The 16,818-nt window shown below is 58.4% G+C and overlaps 2 protein-coding genes across 4 annotated transcripts; one reads left to right on the forward strand and one right to left on the reverse strand.

Annotated features, from left to right (window-relative positions):
• Positions 1 to 484: 484 nt before the first annotated feature.
• Positions 485 to 8,575, forward strand: HOMER3 (homer scaffold protein 3). 3 transcript variants are annotated; one of them, XM_063110176.1, is made up of 11 exons: positions 485 to 594; positions 1,164 to 1,253; positions 2,355 to 2,431; positions 2,524 to 2,680; positions 2,913 to 3,044; positions 4,818 to 4,925; positions 5,812 to 5,933; positions 6,430 to 6,586; positions 6,936 to 7,046; positions 7,133 to 7,219; positions 8,130 to 8,575. In XM_063110176.1, the coding sequence occupies exons 3-11, from the start codon at positions 2,418 to 2,420 to the stop codon at positions 8,319 to 8,321; spliced, it is 1,080 nt and encodes a 359-aa protein (XP_062966246.1). In that variant the 5' UTR covers positions 485 to 594; positions 1,164 to 1,253; positions 2,355 to 2,417; the 3' UTR covers positions 8,322 to 8,575. The 3 variants fall into 3 exon arrangements, with proteins under 3 accessions (XP_062966246.1, XP_062966245.1, XP_062966247.1); XM_063110175.1 differs by lacking the exon at positions 1,164 to 1,253; XM_063110177.1 differs by lacking the exons at positions 485 to 594; positions 1,164 to 1,253 and adding an exon at positions 1,278 to 1,573.
• A 602-nt stretch (positions 8,576 to 9,177) lies between these two features.
• On the reverse strand, positions 9,178 to 16,739 carry DDX49 (DEAD-box helicase 49). The gene is made up of 13 exons (XM_063111970.1): positions 16,617 to 16,739; positions 15,633 to 15,756; positions 14,512 to 14,597; positions 14,294 to 14,415; positions 13,789 to 13,976; positions 13,530 to 13,670; positions 12,549 to 12,624; positions 12,173 to 12,249; positions 11,874 to 11,971; positions 10,892 to 10,966; positions 9,940 to 10,028; positions 9,779 to 9,850; positions 9,178 to 9,690 (listed from the first exon to the last, which is right to left on the reverse strand). The coding sequence occupies exons 1-13, from the start codon at positions 16,729 to 16,731 to the stop codon at positions 9,502 to 9,504; spliced, it is 1,452 nt and encodes a 483-aa protein (XP_062968040.1). The 5' UTR covers positions 16,732 to 16,739; the 3' UTR covers positions 9,178 to 9,501.
• Positions 16,740 to 16,818: the final 79 nt, after the last annotated feature.

The raw sequence follows: 16,818 nt of genomic DNA on the forward strand, positions 1-16,818 counted from the left end.
GAATGTGACAGGAGGGTGAGGCCACATGGCTGTCCGTCCAAGTCTGTTTGTTCTTCATCTGCTTCCTCTGTCCCTGCCTGTCTCCTCTGTCTCTCTGTCTCTGGGTCTGTTTCTCATCTCTCTGTCCCCATCCCTGCCCTGCTCCCTGCTCCGCCCCCTTCCCCAATCCTCTGTCCCCTCCCCCTCCGCGCCCCCGGACCCTCCCGGGGTCTTCGCTGACACCCCGGACCCCCCACCCAACCCCGGCCCAAGCCCCTCCCCCCCGTCCCTTCCCGCGCCCGCCGCCCCGGACCCTCCCAGGGTCTTCGCTGACACCTTGGCCGCCCCACCACCGGCCCGTGCCCCTCCCCCCGTCCCTCCCCGCGCCCGCCGCCCCGGGCCGGCAGGGGGCGCAGCGGGGCGGCCTCGGCGGCCCCGGGAGGCGGGGCGGGCGGCGGCCGCGTCGGGACCGGCCACGATGGGACCGGAGGCGGCGCAGGCGGCGGCGGCGGCGCAGACAAAGGCGCGGGCGGCGCGGAGGGCGCGGGCCGGGAGCCGGGAGCGAGCGGGCGCCCGGCTGCGCGGAGTCAGTGCCACGGGGGCCGACCCGGCAGGGTGAGCGCGGCGGCCGGCCTGCGCCGGGGCGCGGGGGGCGCAGTCCCAGGGCCGGGGGACACCGGGGGCCCCGAAGTTCCAGGTCTGGGGGGCCGCGGGGGACCCCGAAGTTCCAGGACTGAGGGCGCGGGGACCCCGAAGTTCCAGGGCTGGGGGCGAGGCAGTCCCGAAGTTAGGGGGTCAGGCAGGGGACGGCGTGGAAGGCTCCCCAAGTTCCGGACGCGTTTTTGGAGGAGGCTGCCAGGGAGTCAACGAAGTTCCGGACCTGGAGTGGGGAAGCGGCGCGAGGGGGGGTCTCCGAAGTTCAGGAGTCTGGGACAGCACGGAGGTCCCCGAAGCTCTGGACCTGGGTTTGGAGGAGGCAGAGGGGGTGTCCCCGAAGCTCTGGACCTGGAGTCGGGGGGCACCCCGGGGATCTCGGAAGTTCCAGGGTCGGGGAGTCGCGTCGCGAAGTCGGGGAGCACAAGGGGTGTCTTCCTGACACGGGTTGGGACTGGATTCTGAATGAATACGAGCCCCTTCCCGTCGGGGACAATGGGATGGGGCCTCACCGCCCCCCACCCCATCAGGGATCCCGGGCACCGGGCGGTGTCGGACTCCCCCCGCCCTCGCCCCAGGGAGCTCCGAAGCCGGAGGCGCCCGGAGCGCATGACTCGTTGGTGAGTAACTTTCCCCAAAGGCCGAAAGAGTCGCGGCAGGAGCTACTGTGCCGGAAGGGCCTGGGTTCCGGGGACCCCGGCGCCCCCAGCCTAGGTGGGGCCCAGGACCCGCCCCCAATCTGGGTCAGAACTGCCTCCCCTCCCCCACCCAGGGGCTCCAGTTTCAGACCCTGTGACCAGGACAGCAGCTGCCCAGGACAAAATGGGGGGGCATCCCCCGCTCTGACCACGGAGGCCGCTGGGCCAGGGCCTCCCCTTCCCCTTCTCTCTTTCCTCTCCTCCAAGCCCCTCCTGGGTCCCCTGCAGAACCCCTGATGCAGGTTTGGGGACACAGGGGGAGGATCAGGAAGTTTCCTCCCAGAGGGTTCCTGGCTTTCTGGGGTGGCAGCTGCAGGAAGGTGCAGGGAGGTTGGGGAGTCCCTGTCTCCCACTCCTGGATCCTGCCCTGCCCCCCACAGTGTTCTGATTGAATGGCTGGTGCCTGACCTAGGAGGGCACCGGGATGGGCTGTTCGGTTACATCCTGTCTTTTTAAATAGGCTGGGGGCTCCCTGGGGATGTGGACTCTGACTGCAAAGTGTGCCTCTGGCTCAGCTGGGATCTGACGGGTCCCTCTGTGGGTCTCGTGGGGAACTGGTCTCCCAGTAGGCACCTGGCAGTGCCCCACTTTCTGATGGGAGGCCATGGTTTGGGGAATGATGGGTGAATGTACTGGAAAGTACTGAGCGGAATGGGCCTTGCCTCCAGGCCCAGCCCCAAGATTGAGGGGCTGCACTGGGGATCCACTAACCAGGAAGATGGGAGATTCACCTCGGGGTGTCAGGGGCCACCTGCTTCCTCTCAGAGAGCCATCTCCTGCCCAGGGTGTGGTGGGGGCTTCCCCCAGACAGCAAAAGATGGGCTCCTCTTGCTCTGAGGGATCTACACTGCTTTTCTTGCCTTTTTTATTTTTTATTTTTATTTTTGCAGCAATCATGGCCTGATAACTCTTGCCTTTTTGATTGAAATTCTGTGAACAGTACGCCCTGCGGTGGGTCCTGAGATTGGACCTGCTTGGCTTCCCTTAGCCTGAAGGACACTCACAGGCACCCTCTCTTCCCAGAGACCAAACCAGAAGCTCCTGTCACCCCTCTGGTTGCCCCTTAGAGCCCTCCCAGCCTGACCAATGTCCACAGCCAGGTGAGTTCCACCTCCCTCCACCTTCAGCCTGGCATGGAGCACCCCACCCCAGGGAGCACCTGGTACCCACTGAGTGCCCTCTCCCCACGCAGGGAGCAGCCCATCTTCAGCACACGGGCCCACGTGTTCCAGATTGACCCGGCCACCAAGCGGAACTGGATCCCTGCGGGCAAGCATGCGCTCACTGTCTCCTATTTCTACGATGCCACCCGCAATGTCTACCGGATCATCAGCATTGGGGGCGCCAAGGTCCGGGCAAGGCCTGGGTTGGGGTGGTAGGTGCCAGGAGTCCTAGCACAGGCCATGGTCTGGATACTGCCTTGGTGTGTGTACCAGGGGACAGGGAACCCTGAACCTTTCTGGGCCTCCTAAAATAAATGCATCAGAGCAAGACCACCGAGACCCTAATACAAGGTGATACAAGCAGGTTTCATGTTTGTTATCAATCCCATCAGCCTTCAACTTTGCTCCCACTCCTCAGGCCATCATCAACAGTACTGTCACCCCCAACATGACCTTCACTAAAACCTCTCAGAAGTTTGGGCAGTGGGCAGACAGTCGTGCCAACACCGTCTATGGCCTTGGCTTTGCCTCTGAGCAGCATCTGACCCAGGTGGGCCTGCATGGGATAGGGGTGGGGTGGAGGGGAGGGACAGGGCTGGGCTGAGGTCTTCTCCTGGGTGCATGGTGGGGAGGACCTTAGGCAAATCCTGGGCCTCCATCTCCTCCACTGCAGAATGAGTACTTAGAATGAGACCAGCCAGAAATGCCTTCCAGGTTCCCTGGTTTGAGTCCCAGCTCCACTGGCCACTTGCTCCAATTTTGGACACACCCTGCGCCTCTCTAGGGCATCAAATGGGTGCCTGGGCTGGGCCAGGCGCTTCCCCACACAGCCCAGCAGTCTCTCTCCACCCTGTGCAGTCTCTAGACTTCGATGTCGTCTGGAGCCTGTGTTTCCTTTGATGATAAATGCTTTCTCTGTCTTGCTGAGGTCATGTAGATTTTCTCCTCTATTTTCTTCCGGAGGCTTTATAATTTTCCTTTCAAATTTATGCCTTGAATTAATTTCTGTGTATAGTATAAGGTATTGGTCAAGGTTCATTTTTTTTCCCCCACATGAGTATTCAGTTGCTTTTGGGCTTTTTGAAAAGGCCATCCTCCCCCGGCTGAATTACACCAATGCCTTTGCATAAAACAAGTGGCTTTTTGGCTGTTAATATTTTCTTTAAAAAAATTATTTTTAAACTGAGGACATTTATTTTAAAATGAAAAAAAAAAAAAGTATCCTACCCTTACTGGAAGACTGGTATTGCTTGCTATAGATAGGTGGTAAATATAAACATCTAGCATGATGAACAAGAGCAGGTGATTCCTTTCTCACTGACTACAAATGCCTCTCAGAGGCTCAGAGCCCAAGACCCACTCTCTGTTATATAGGGATGTTAACAGGCGTTAAAGACAGATTAGCACCAACCTGAGGCTCTCCTTGTTGAAATAAGCCTTATACAGACGAAAAATCAATCCCTTTTCTGATGTAGCTCAACGTATTTAATGCCACCTCTCTGAACATCCTGCCCGCCTGCTGTGATACCCACTCTGCTCGCTGGGAATGTCCTTTCCCAAACCTTCTCCCCTGTCTTCCAGTTTGTGAGATAGGGAGATGGGCACTGCTTATGGTTGCTTCCAAAGTGACTGTATCAGTCTGTTTTCCCACTTATGGCAGAATACCTGAAACTGGGTAATTTACAAAGAAAAGAAATTCATTTCTTACAGCTTTTTTTTTTTTTTTTTTTTAAAAGATGACCGGTAAGGGGATCTTAACCCTTGACTTGGTGTTGTCAGCACCACACTCAGCCAGTGAGTGAACCGGCCATCCGTATATGGGATCCGAACCCGGGGCCTTGGTGTTATCAGCACCGCACTCTACCGAGTGAGCCACGGGCCGGCCCCATGTCTTACAGCTTTGGAGGCTGGAAAGTCCAAGGTCAAAGGGGTGCATCTGGTGAGGGCCGTCTTCTTGGTGGGGACTCTCTGTGGAGTCCCGAGGCAGCCCAGGACATCATATGGCAAGAGGGCAGGAGTGTACTCACATGCTCTCCTTATAAATCAACCGGTCAACTCCCATTATAACCCATTAGTCCTTGAATGGCTGAATCCATTCATGAGGGCAGGATCTTTATGATCCAATCACTCTTAAAGGCCTGACCTTTCAAATGCGACAGTTAGATTTCCCACCCTCTTAATACTGCTACAATGGGGATTAAGTTTTAACATGAGATTTGTCACATAGCAGTGACGGAGCTGGTGCCGGGTGAGGGTGACTTGGTGGAAGGGGGAGAAAGGGCTGGGGATTTGTTGACTGTTTATGTCCTCCCTCCTCCCCCAGTTTGCTGAGAAGTTCCAGGAAGTGAAGGAAGCAGCAAGGCTGGCTCGGGAGAAATCTCAGGATGGCGGGGAGCTCACCAGTCCAGCCCTGGGGCTCGCTTCCCACCAGGTCAGCATCCCCTGCCCTTCCCCCCATGCCCACCCGGGCACCCCTGGGTCAGCCAGGCACTCAACTGATATTGGGGGATCTGGGTTCTGTGCTGATACCCAGGACCAAATGCTCACAGATGATGTACAATTAGACCCATGGCAGAGACCACAGAAGAGGGATGTGGGTGCATTGGAAGCGTGTCATAGAGGATCTGGCTTAGCCCAGGGTCAGGGAGGGCACACTGTAGATGCCAGTGACAAAACCAGCTCAGATGGCAGAACTGAAGACTGGATGTTGAAATGGCTAAGTGGGGGGCAGAGCCTTGGACTGTCCCTGGGTGTTTTCCCCATTAATTTATCCAGCATCATTCATTGAGCACCTGCTGTATGCCAGGTCCAGGGCTGGGCACAAGGGCTACAGAGATGAGAAAGCAGGCTGGCCTCTGCCCCCTGGCCCGGGGTCCAGGCAGTGAGGTGCATCATAAATCACGAATTCAGCCTGGTAAGGGCTTCCTGCAGGGATCTAAATGAGATGTTGAAATTGCTTTGAGGAAACAGCGCTGAGCTTTCAGACTGTTCCCTCCCCCCACCCCTTGCAGATTTCGAGTATCTGTGGGTGTAGACTAACTTGCATCGGATTTGCTCCTGGGGGGTTGGTAAAAGCTATGGCAGTCAAGGTGGGGGGAACTCCGGCCCAGAGGCCAAGGGGAGCCATGGAGGGTGGGTGAGGCAGGGCGGGGATCCCAGTGCTGGGAAGGACCTGCTGGGTCCGTAGGTCAATTGGGACCTCCTGACCTCTGTCGCCACCCCAGTGACATCAGCTCTGACCCCCAACCATGATCTTCTAACCCGTCCTTGACTTAAACCACCGCTCACTGTGACCCCGCCCTGGCCCCCCCTTGCAGGTGCCCCCGAGCCCCCTCGTCAGTGCCAACGGCCCGGGCGAGGAGAAGCTGTTCCGAAGCCAGAGCGCAGACGCCCCCGGCCCCACCGAGCGGGAAAGGCTCAAGAAGATGCTGTCGGAAGGGTGCGGGGCGAGGGCGGGCGGGCGGGCGCGGAGGTTCTCAGGAGCCCAGAGGGTGAAGCTTGCCCCAACACCCAAACTAGGGCCGGAGGCGGACCGCGGTCCTGCTGGATCGCCCCTTAACCCGCCCTCCCACGCCTCCAGGGCTCACTACGCCCCTTCCCCTCTTCTCTGGGCCATCCCCGCCCGTGCACGCCTCCTCCGGCTCCTGGTAAACCGGGTGCACCTCCCCACCGCTCCGCTCCCGCTTCCCGACAAGACCGCGCCTCCCCGAGCCGCCCCCCCAGCTCAGCGCTCTTTTGGCCCCGCCTCTGGCCCAGCGACGCCCCGCCCCTGGCACCGCCACCACACTTTGGCCCCGCACCTACCACAGTGCCGCCGGCCCCCGGCCCAGCAACGCTCCGCCCCTAGATCGGCGTCGCTCCGCCCAAGCCCCCTGCGCTGTCCCTGGCCCCGCCCCCAGCCCGTGTCGCCCCTGCCAACCCCTACGTCCCGGCAGGTCGGTGGGCGAGGTGCAGTGGGAGGCCGAGTTCTTCGCTCTGCAGGACAGTAACAACAAACTGGCGGGCGCCCTGCGAGAAGCCAACGCCGCCGCCGCTCAGTGGAGGCAGCAGCTGGAGGCCCAGCGTGCAGAGGCCGAACGGCTGCGGCAGCGGGTGAGAGCAGCTCTCCCTCCCAGAGACCCCATCCAGCCCTGGCCGCTCTGGACCCCTCAGTCTCATCTGAGTCTCATCAGAGTACCATCTGCCCTGGGCTCACAGACTGTCTGTGTGACCTCAGCAGGTCACTTCCCCAAGCCTCAGTGTCTTGCTCTGTAAAATGGGTCTGAGACAACGCCATCCTCAGAGGGTCATCCTCCAAGCTTCCCAGAGGTGGGTGGTGGCACCAAGGGGTGAGTGCCCAGTCATGGACGTGGCTGAGCAGGAGGCAGAGTCCCCAGGCGTCTGGGGAGCCAAAGGGGAGTGCCGGCTGGAGTGGCAGGGGCTGAGCTTTCTGTCCCTGCAGCTGTCTGAGTTGGAGGCCCAGGCAGCTGCTGAGCCGCCCCCAGCCAGCGAGAAGGAAGTGCCAGGCCAGTCGCTGGAGCAGCTGGAGGCACTAGTGCAAACCAGGGACCAGGTGAGTACTGGGCATGGTCCCTGGGCCTCCCTCCCCTCCCCTCCCATGGGGAGCCCTGACAAATCCTGCGAACCCTTCTCCCTTAGGAGATTCAGACACTGAAGAGTCAGACTGGTGGGCCCCGCGAGGCCCCAGACACTGCCGAGCGCGAGGACACGCAGCAGAAGGTGCAGGTATGTGTTGGGGCCAGGGCCCGGGGTGACTGAGGATGGGTGGCCAGCCCCTGGAGCAGGGAAGATCTGAGAGCTGCCTTCCTGGCCAGTCCCGTGGAGCTCCATGCCTCAGTTTGTCCACCTGTAAACAGTCAGAACAATCCTTGCCTGGACTTGTGAAAGATTGGGAAGGCCAGGCCCATAGAAGACCTGCTGCCCAGTAGGTGCCTTGTAAATGGTGGATATTCATACTCTTTCATATCCATCCATTCATTCGATAAGTAACTTTTGAGTTCCTATTGAATTCTTGTGCTGGACCCCATCAAATCCTCACATGTCCCCAGCCTCAGGTCACAGTCTGAATTTGAGCCCAGGTCTGGCTGGCTTGGCTTTCACCGAAGCTTTTAACCAAGAAATGTTCAAGGGGCACTTCCCGTGAGCCCAACACATAGAAGTGTTAAAGGATCTGATGCCCCCAAAAGGATCCCAGGGAGAGAAAAGTTAGGGAAACTCCTTGTTGTCTCCTGGGCAGAGGGCACAGCACGTGCAAAGGCCTTGAGGTGGGAAAGAAATCAGGGTTTTCGAGGAACTGCATGGAGACCAGTGAGGCTGAGTGGGTTGAGCAAGGAGAGGAGGGCAAAAGCCAGACCACTGAGTTGTGCGTCTCATTCCCAGCATGAAGGGAGCTACAGCAGGGTCTTGAGCAGATGAGGGACCTGATCAGTTCTGATGTTCAAAACAGCTAGGGAAACAAGGAGTGTCTTGGGCAGAACGGAGATTCAGGGAGGAGGCTGGGAGACGGGGGGGGCAGGTGGGGCTTGACCCAGAGCAAGGGCTGTGGGGATGGCACTCAGATGCCAGACACACCAGGTGGGGCTAGTGACCCTTGAGACTTGTTGGACCCTTAACCCTGCCCACCCTCTCCCTGCAGGACCTGGAGACCCGCAACGCAGAGCTGGAGCACCAGCTGCGGGCGACGGAGCGCAGCCTGGAGGAAGCACGAGCTGAGCGGGAGCGCGCACGGGCCGAGGTGGGCAGGGCCGCACAGCTACTGGATGTCAGGCTGTTCGAGCTGAGCGAGCTGCGTGAGGGCCTGGCCCGCCTGGCCGAGGCAGCACCCTGAGCCAGGGCCCTCAGGGGCCAGTTTTACATGGACAACTCCTGCCCACAACCTGGGCTATGCCGCAGGCGGCACAGTTGGGCCCATTTGCCTTGGCAGGACTGGGGGCCCAATTCAGCCTGGGGCTGGCCTGGCCACAGATCTTCAGCTGGCCCTGGCCACTCATGGCTCGAGGGCTGTTTCTGAGCTTCTCATTGTGTAGAATTTCTAGAATACCCAGGGTGCGTGCTGATGCCCAGATTACATTTCTAAGCGTGGCTGTGTGTGTGTGTGTGGTGTATGGGCACCCAGACACCTAACATCTGTCACCGACCCCTTTTCCTTCCTCCTCTTGGATGCACCCTGGAGCACCCTGCATCCGAGTAGCAGTTGGAAGCCACCTGCCCGTGAGAAACAAGGCTCAGAGAGCCTGAGGGCACAGGTGCCTCTGCCTCTGTCCCCCTGGGCTTAGCCTGTATTGTCTGGCCAACTTTGGGCTTAAGTGGCTCCTGGTTAAATCCCCTTCACTCTGGCCACAACCCCTGGACATAACCAGGTGGGTGGGAAGGGAAGCTCCTGGAACACAGCTGTGTTCACTAGGCACAGTAACCTCAGGACGGCATCTGCAGAGTGATGTGGCTGCTATGCCCAATTTCCGGATGAGGAAACTGAGGCCCAGAGAAGGGGCTTCACCAATCCAAGGTCATGTGGCTGCAATGGCCAGCTTCGAGCTGGCAATTTGTCCACAGAGTTTTGGGCCTGCCTGATGGGAAGGGTGAAGTGAGGCTGGGGTTGGGTGACACAATGTTCTGGGGGGCTTGAAAAGCACAGGTGGCCACAGCCTCCTCTCCCGCTTGCACTTCCAGAGAATAAGACTGAGGAAGTTGTAAGTCCCCTTTATTGAGCACCTCCCGTACACAGCATGCTGCCCCCAGGGCTCCATGGTACCCCTGGGAGGTGACGCTGTGCGAGGGTCAGTGCACATGAGCTGGGTCCAGCCTCGCAACTGTGTTCTTTCCTCAGCAGCCTCACTCTCAGCTGAGGCTCCAGGAATGGGCCAGTGGGTGCTATGGGGTGGAGGGGCTGGTGCGTCCTCGGGTTCCGTGGGCAGGCCCCGGGAGGACAACTGCCCCCGCAGGAGGTCCCTGAGACCCTCAGCTCAATGAAGGAGTCCTAGACTGGGCAGGTGGGGGCCGTGTGGAACTCAGGCTGGGCCCTGGGTGGGTGCCGGGCCACAGCAGGACTCAGGTGGGGAGCTGGGTGGGTGCCCCTTGCAGCCAGCCCTGCCGGCTTTCTGCCGCTGCAATGTCTGCTCCACCTTCTCCTTGAAGCTCCGGTTCTTCTGCTTGATCTTGGCCAGCTCAGCCTTGCGCTTGGCCTCCAGGTCGGGGTCCTGGCACAGGGAGGACCAGGGGGTGGCTGAGCCAGGCATCCCCCCCAGGGATGAGCTCCCCACCCACCACCTGCAGCTTGGCCCTCACCTTCCCCTCCAGGATCAGCCGCTTCCGCTTGTTGATCTCCTTCTTTTCATCAAAGTTGGCCGCCTCCAGTTTCTGGGGGGAGAGAGGCCAGTCAGGGGGTCTCCACCTTGAAGGGAGCACCCTGAGGAGCAGCCCAGCCTCGGCCCCGCCCCGACACTCACAATCTCGCACTCCCTCCGCACCACGTTGACCTGCGTGAGGATCTGCAGCACTTGGGCCTCCTCTATGGAAAATTCCTCCAGCTTCTTCTCTGTGGGGACCATGGAGCCCAGGGTGGGGGTGGGGAAGAGACACCACAGGGAGGGATCTTAGCCATGCAGTGAGTTCCCCAAGAGATGGGACATGCGAGGCCATCCAGGGTCATCTTAAGAGTCAGGTGACCCAGATCAGGGATTTCAGACCCAAGGAAGATATAGGCTGCTTTCCTTTTTTTTTTTTTTGGCGGCTGGCCAACATGGGATCTGAATCTGTGACCTTGGTGTTATAAGGCTGTACTAACCGGCCAGTCTTTTGGTATTTTTTGGTGTTAGCAATACTATAAGCCTGACTATGAATATTTATTTTTTAGAGACAATGTCATTTTTTTAAAATTACTTTTTGGCAGCTGGCCAATACAGGGATCTGAACCCTTGACCTTGGTGTTACCAACCCCATGCTCTAACTAAGCGAGCTAACCGGCCAGCCCAATAAGGTCCTTTAAAGTCAAGATGTTTCTGAATTTTAGGACAGTCTGTGCAGTGATTGCAGATGCTCCAGTTAGTGTTTCTCCATCTCAGCTACATATAAAACCACTTGAAGGGGTTTCTAAGATTCCCAGGTCCATCGCTGGGGCTTCTGATGTCATGGCAGATGGTCAGCCTCAGGGACCGTCCACACACCTTAGTCTAGAAACCAAAGTCCCTTCCCTCCAGATGTGGCTATCGGCTGCTGCTAGCCACTGGGAGGAGGTTCTGTTTCGATGACAGGGCAAAAGAAACTTCTCGGGGGTTGCATGGGAGGGAAGCACAACTTGAATCGGCCCATATGAACAGGCCAGCTGGTGTCAGAGGGGGCAAATGGGTGTCCCACTGAAAGGAGCCCACCTCTGCCGCCCCCAACCTCAGGCCCACTCACTGATCTGCTCTTCAATGGCGTGTACCAAATGGATGTCATACTGCGTCACCAGCGTGATGGCCTGTCCCTGCCGTCCTGTGGGGACACACCAGTTACCTGCTATGTGCTGGGGGCCAGGTCATAAGCCAACACAGGCAGATCCGACAGCTAGGCAGCTCAGAGCTCCCCCCAAGAGGTGCAGAACGAAAGCTCGATGGGGAAGGGACCAGCCCAGCATGATGGGGCTCAACCCCCTGCCAGACCTCTGTATACAGGGCGGATCTGTCCCAGGGGAGCCACAGGACACTAGGGAGAGGCAGCTCTCCTGCCAGCCTGGATGGTGACAAGGCTGGTTTCCCTTTTTGGCTTGGCTGCCAGGGAGCCCAGGCTAAGTTATGTCAGTAATCAGCCGTAAAGAGCCTCAGCCCAGATCTCTGCACCCGTTTTTCTGCTCTCTGTTTCTGTGATGGTGACTAAGGCTGGAACAGTACTGATGGCTGACAAGGTCTGTGATCCTGGCAGCAGCCCCAGATAGGGATCACCATTTTTGTTATCCACTGCTTGACAAGGCAGCAGGGCCCAGAGAGCAGATGTGGACCTGCCCGAGGCCACAGGGTGAGAACAGAAGGGCCAGATCCAGTCTGACTCCAGGAGCCATGTCTCTCCTGTCTGCAGGTGTGAGAAAATCTCAGGAACAATGTGCTCCTCCCTGGTGGGGCTGGGGTTAGGAAACAGGGAGTGGTGGAGATGGGGGCAATGTGTGTCACATCTGCAGGGGACAGCCACACACTGCTCAGTTAGCACCGCCTGGGTTGTGTGGAGAAGGCAGAACAGCCCCTGCCTTTGCATTTTTGAAGGACAATCTCCCCAACTTGCAAACAATGCCTCTAGTATCTCTCACCTGTGGGCTAGATCCACCTGCATCCCAAAAGCTCGCAACTTTAGCTTCTCAAGGTCTGGGCGGGCTGGTGGGATAGGTGCCCAAAGCCACCTGCCCACTCACCTGCACGGGCCGTGCGGCCGACGCGGTGGATGTAGATCTTGGGGAGTCCAGGGGTGTTGTGGTTGATGACTACCTGCACTGTGGGGATGTCCAGGCCCCTGAAGGCAGAGGTCAGTCAGCTCCACTGTCCAGGTGGGGGAAACCAGGACTAGAACTCACACAAGGTCACTCAGCAGAGCAGCCGGGGCTGCCTGACCCACACCCAAGGCCAGCCTCCCCCTGCAACCTCTCTTTGGGGCTGTCATAGAGGAGGGAGTACCCTGGGCAAGGGACGGAAGTGGGACCTGGGGGCCACTCACCTGGATGCCACATCTGTTGCAATCAGGATCCTGTAGATGCTGGACTTGAACTTGGCCAGGGCAGCAAAGCGTTCTTTCTGCGCCATGTTGAGGAGAGAATTGGGGGAGGTGGTCAGAGGAGGGCTAACTGTGTGAGGTCTGGGGACAGGGCAGAGGCCAGGACAGTCCCCGCCTTCACGGGGCTCACAGTCCATCAAGGGAAGTGGCCACGAGAGGGGGGCCAAGTGAATGACGGGAGAAAGAGATGTGGTCAGGGAGGGCCTCACCAAGAAGTGATGTTTGAGACCAGGAAAGAGGAGGTGGCAGGAAGAGGGTTCAAGGCAGAGGGAAGAGTCTGGGCAAAGGCCATGAGGCTGGCGGGCCCGGGGCTGCTCACCTGTTTCATCATGGAGTGCAAGGCCACGGTGGGGAAGCCAAACCTGCGCAGCATCATGCACAGGATCTGGCAGGTCCTGGCAGGAAGAATGCACCTGTCAGCCCCTCCAGCTCTGGGCTCCTGGGAGGGCGTTCCTGCCCCACCCACCCCCAAGACACGAAACGGGGTGGCCCTGTGCAGCTCAGGAGAAGTAGGAGGGTGGGGTATCGATGGTCCTGCCTTCCTGCCGTCCTCTGTAGTGACCCCCCCTGCCCAGGCTGAACCCACAAAACTCAGCGCTGGGACTGCTGCTCTCACTTCTGAACAGGCGGAGTCCCGTTCTTTCTGCTGAGAGGCTGGAAACTGAGCTGTACCAGGAGGGGTGGGCCTCCCGAGGAGGAACCAGTAGAGAAAAACAGATTGAGGGATAGGTAGAGAAAAATAACTGGTACTATCACGTAGGCTGCTGTATCCTGCTGTGTCTGACAGCCACCCTACATCCAACCTTTCCTCTTTTGGGAACAGATACATATGGACTGTCTTGATCTCTGTTCTTCTATCCTGGCTCATGCTGAAATAGCCTACAGTTTCTTGACAACCTCCCAAAATAGCTCAAAGGAGAAAGCGATGTGAACTGCCTCAGGGGTCTCTGTGTTGGTGGTAATGCACACTGGGCCTCAGTTATAGTCATGACTTCCTGTGAGATGGGACTGCAGACCTACGAAAGCTTAGTGACACCCCCGGCCACAGTGATGAGGCTGCTAAGACAGCTGCTGCAGGGGTTTCCCAGACCTTCCATCAAGGGTGGATCTGAGGAACCCTGAAGCCTGGTTCCACCTTTGGCTGGGGGACCTTGGCTCCTTGAGGGAGGCCTCCAGAATCTGTGGTCTGAGCAGAGGCCAGGGAGTGCTGAGACTGTCTCTGTGGCCCAGGCCAGCGACACTGGACCACCTTCACAAAGGGCTGTCAGAGGAGATGTGGGCCCCGCCCACCCACACTCACTTGCATGTGTTGGTGAAGATGATGATGGACCAGTCCTCGTGCTCATCCTGGAAGTTCTGGATCAGGTGCACCAGGTAAGCATCCTTGACCTTCTCGGGCACTAGCAGGTAGCGCTGGTCCAGCTGCTCCACAGTGCGCACCCTGGGGATAGGCAGGCCACTGAGCCTCAGTATCCCATTCTGTGGAAATGTGGCTACTGCCCTGCCCCATATGGGTGTGACCCCACCCTTGCCTGCCCTGTCTATGGCTGTGGACTCACGGGGCTTGTGCCTCCCAGAAGAAGGGCTGGTTGGTGGCCAGGTCCTGCAGCTCCCTGAGTGTGTCAGTCAGCGTGGCACTGAAGAGCAGCGTCTGCCTGCGGGCTGGCACAGCCCCCAGGATGGTTTCCAGGTCCACAGTGAAGTCGGTGCAGCCCTGCTCCAGCAGCCGGTCAGCCTCGTCCATCACCTGCAGTGCCAGGGGGGATGCCAGCCAGGGTGAGGGTGCCAGCTGTGGCCCTGGGCCAACACCCCCAGCATGCTGCATTCAGAGACTTAGATATGGGCCCTGGAGCACTCTCCCTCCAAGTGTAGGCAGCAACACTGCAACACCACCTTTGCTAGTACAGGCCCCCTCTTGTTGGTCTCTGAGCTGTCCTTATCACTATTCCTAGCAGGACACGTTTCCCAAATACAATAGTTAGAGGCCCAGGCTCTGAAACTGTGCCCGGGGGGGCCCCGGCCCCAGCCCCCGAGGTTAGTGCAGGCAGAGCCAGGCCAACTCACCAGGAAGCAGATCTTCTTTATGCTGAAGGTATTGGAGCTGCGGAGGTGGTCAGCCAGGCGCCCTGGTGTGGCGATGACTACATGCGGTTTCCGGGAGAGCTCCAGTGCCTGGGCCACCATGTCTGGAGGTGGAGGGCGAGAAGTGGGGCTGGGTGGGTGGTCTGATGCCGCAGGGTACCACGCCCAGTGCCCCCCACCCAGCCTCCCAGAGTCCATACCCATGCCACCGACGATGATGCAGTCTTTCAGGCCCAGAGGCTTCCCCAGAACCCGGAACTGCTCTGCAATCTGGTAGGCCAGCTCCCTGTGGGCATGAAGGGCTGGGCTGGGTCAGTCAGTGGTTCTGTGCCCACCTCTCCTGCCTATCTCCATCCCTGGGGCTCCTTCCTGAGCCTCAGGCTTCCTGACTCACCCTCTCTTGTTCACACACCCTCCACTGGCTGAACAAAGGCTCTGAGGCTGAGCCTTGGAGGCCTGTTGTGGCCCCTGCCCCTCACCAGTCTTGGCCCTGGAACATCCCATGGCCCCATCCAACCTACCTGACCCAAACTGACCTCAGCATCTTCCCTGACCCCAAACATGTGCCTTCTCCCATGCTTTTGCTCAGCAATGGCCTCAACATCATCCAGCTGCCCAAGCCAGAGACCCAACCATCAGCCTCCTCTCCTCTGGGGCTGGTCAGCTCCCTGCCTCAGCTCCACCTAGGCCTCTCCCTTGCCCACAGCCCTGCTTTTTGGCTTCCTGTCCTGCCCTCCTGCTCGCACACCCTCAGAATCAATTCTAAAACTCTGCCTGACATTTGAGGGCTTTCTCAAACTAGCTCTAACATGCCGGGCTCCTGTACCCTCTCTGCTCCCTGCCTTTCATTCCTTTGCACGCCTGCATTAGCAGGTCCCTCTATCTATGATACTTTCCCCCAAATTTGGACCCTTGAGAGGTCCTTTTCATCCTTTAATGTACCCCCTGAATGAAGCCTTCTTCAATCCCCCACTCCCCAAGCCACACCCTCATGGCATGCTGTGCCTACCTCTCCTATCGCTGTTATATGACATATCACATCAACTGCTATACCTGTCTACCCAACGACAGAAGACCTGTCTATTTCTTGGGCTACACGACTGCTGGCAGCTCCCATCTGGCCAGCACTTGCCCTGTGTCAAGCCCTACAGTGAGACCCTTTCTCATACATCTTGTTAAATTCTGTAGTAGCCCTAAGAGGTGGGCAAAATTTTTGTCCCCATCTCACACATGGGGATAGTGTGGCTCGGAGAGGTAAAAGGTGCTTGCCCAAGAGAATGCTGCTGGTTAACTAACACCAGGGGGCCTATGGGGAACTCACCTGGTGGGTGTCAGCACAAGGCAGAAGATGCCATAGGGATCCTCAGACAGCTTCTGCAAGATGGGCAGGACAAATGCCGCAGTCTTGCCGCTACCTGTCTTGGCACAGCCCAAGCAGTCCCGACCTGAGCAGAGGGTAAAGCAGTATCAACACACTCTAGGTATAGACAGCTATCCCGTCTGGCTTGGTTTACAACAGCTAACATTTAGTGAGCAGTTACTGGGTGCCCAGTACCGGCCTATACCTTTTCCATTCTGGGAACACTGACAACTTTATATTGTGGCAAGTGGCAAATCCTACAAAGTAAAGACTGTTATTGTTTCCACTTAACGGAAGGGGAAATTGAGCTTCACAGACTTGTTCAGGACGCACAGCCAGTGAGCAGCAGAATGGACTAGAACCCATATCCATCTGGCCCAAGATGTCTGCTGCTACCACCACCTTCTTCTGACTCCCTCTGGGAGCTTGAGGAACCCATAATTCTCTTTCCTGATGCACCTCCCTGTTGACTCCTTCATTTCTGCTTGTTTAACCTCTCAGCTTGTCACCTCTCAGGCTTCCTGGGAGCATCTCTTTAATGGCAAAACTGGGTTGGGCCCGAAGAGCGAGGAGAAAAGCAGTCACAGGAGCACGGGGTCCTGGATTTACCAGCGATTTTGAAAGCCTGTTTTCACTTGCAAAAGGAAAATAGCGCCAGCTCCGCCAAGTTTTCGCAGTACTACCGTTTAGTCGTCTACCAAGCCCTCCCTGTGCTCTGCGGCTATGTAAGTTCCAGAGCGTGCATCACTCGTGCGCGCACATGCAGCGAGTCAGTCACGCAGTCCTAAAGCCTACACTGCCAAGTCTGCCTCCGCAGCCCAGGCTGGCCCGTGATGCCCAGTCAGCCGCTCGCCCCGCGAGACCGGCCCGGGCAGAGGCCACGAGGAGGAAAGGGAAGCAAGAGGAGCGGGGACGCCTCCTGGGGAAGCTCCGGGCCGCACTCACCCTCCAGGATGGCAGGGATGCAGCCGAGCTGCACAGGCGTGGGCTGCTTCAAACCCAGCTGCCGACATTGCTCCACCAGCCACGACGACAGCCCGAGTTCCGCAAACCCGGCCATCCTCGCCGCCAGCCGTGGAGCGCGTTTGAGCAACGCTTCCGGCGCGTGCCGATGCCGTCACGAAAACCCTTCCCGTTCATTGGGTCC

This window comes from Cynocephalus volans, chromosome 10, assembly GCF_027409185.1.
Source record: "Cynocephalus volans isolate mCynVol1 chromosome 10, mCynVol1.pri, whole genome shotgun sequence".
Classification (NCBI taxonomy): domain Eukaryota; kingdom Metazoa; phylum Chordata; class Mammalia; order Dermoptera; family Cynocephalidae; genus Cynocephalus; species Cynocephalus volans.

Coding starts and splice junctions, on each gene's coding strand:
- HOMER3 (XM_063110176.1), top strand. Junction 5,934..6,429: donor AAGAAGATGCTGTCGGAAGG/GTGCGGGGCGAG, acceptor ACGTCCCGGCAG/GTCGGTGGGCGAGGTGCAGT. Junction 7,220..8,129: donor ACACGCAGCAGAAGGTGCAG/GTATGTGTTGGG, acceptor CTCTCCCTGCAG/GACCTGGAGACCCGCAACGC.
- DDX49 (XM_063111970.1), bottom strand. CDS start 16,731: ATGGCCGGGTTTGCGGAACTCGGGCTGTCGTCGTGGCTGGTGGAGCAA. Junction 9,851..9,939: donor TGCGGAGGGAGTGCGAGATT/GTGAGTGTCGGG, acceptor CTCTCCCCCCAG/AAACTGGAGGCGGCCAACTT. Junction 9,691..9,778: donor GGCTGATCCTGGAGGGGAAG/GTGAGGGCCAAG, acceptor TCCCTGTGCCAG/GACCCCGACCTGGAGGCCAA.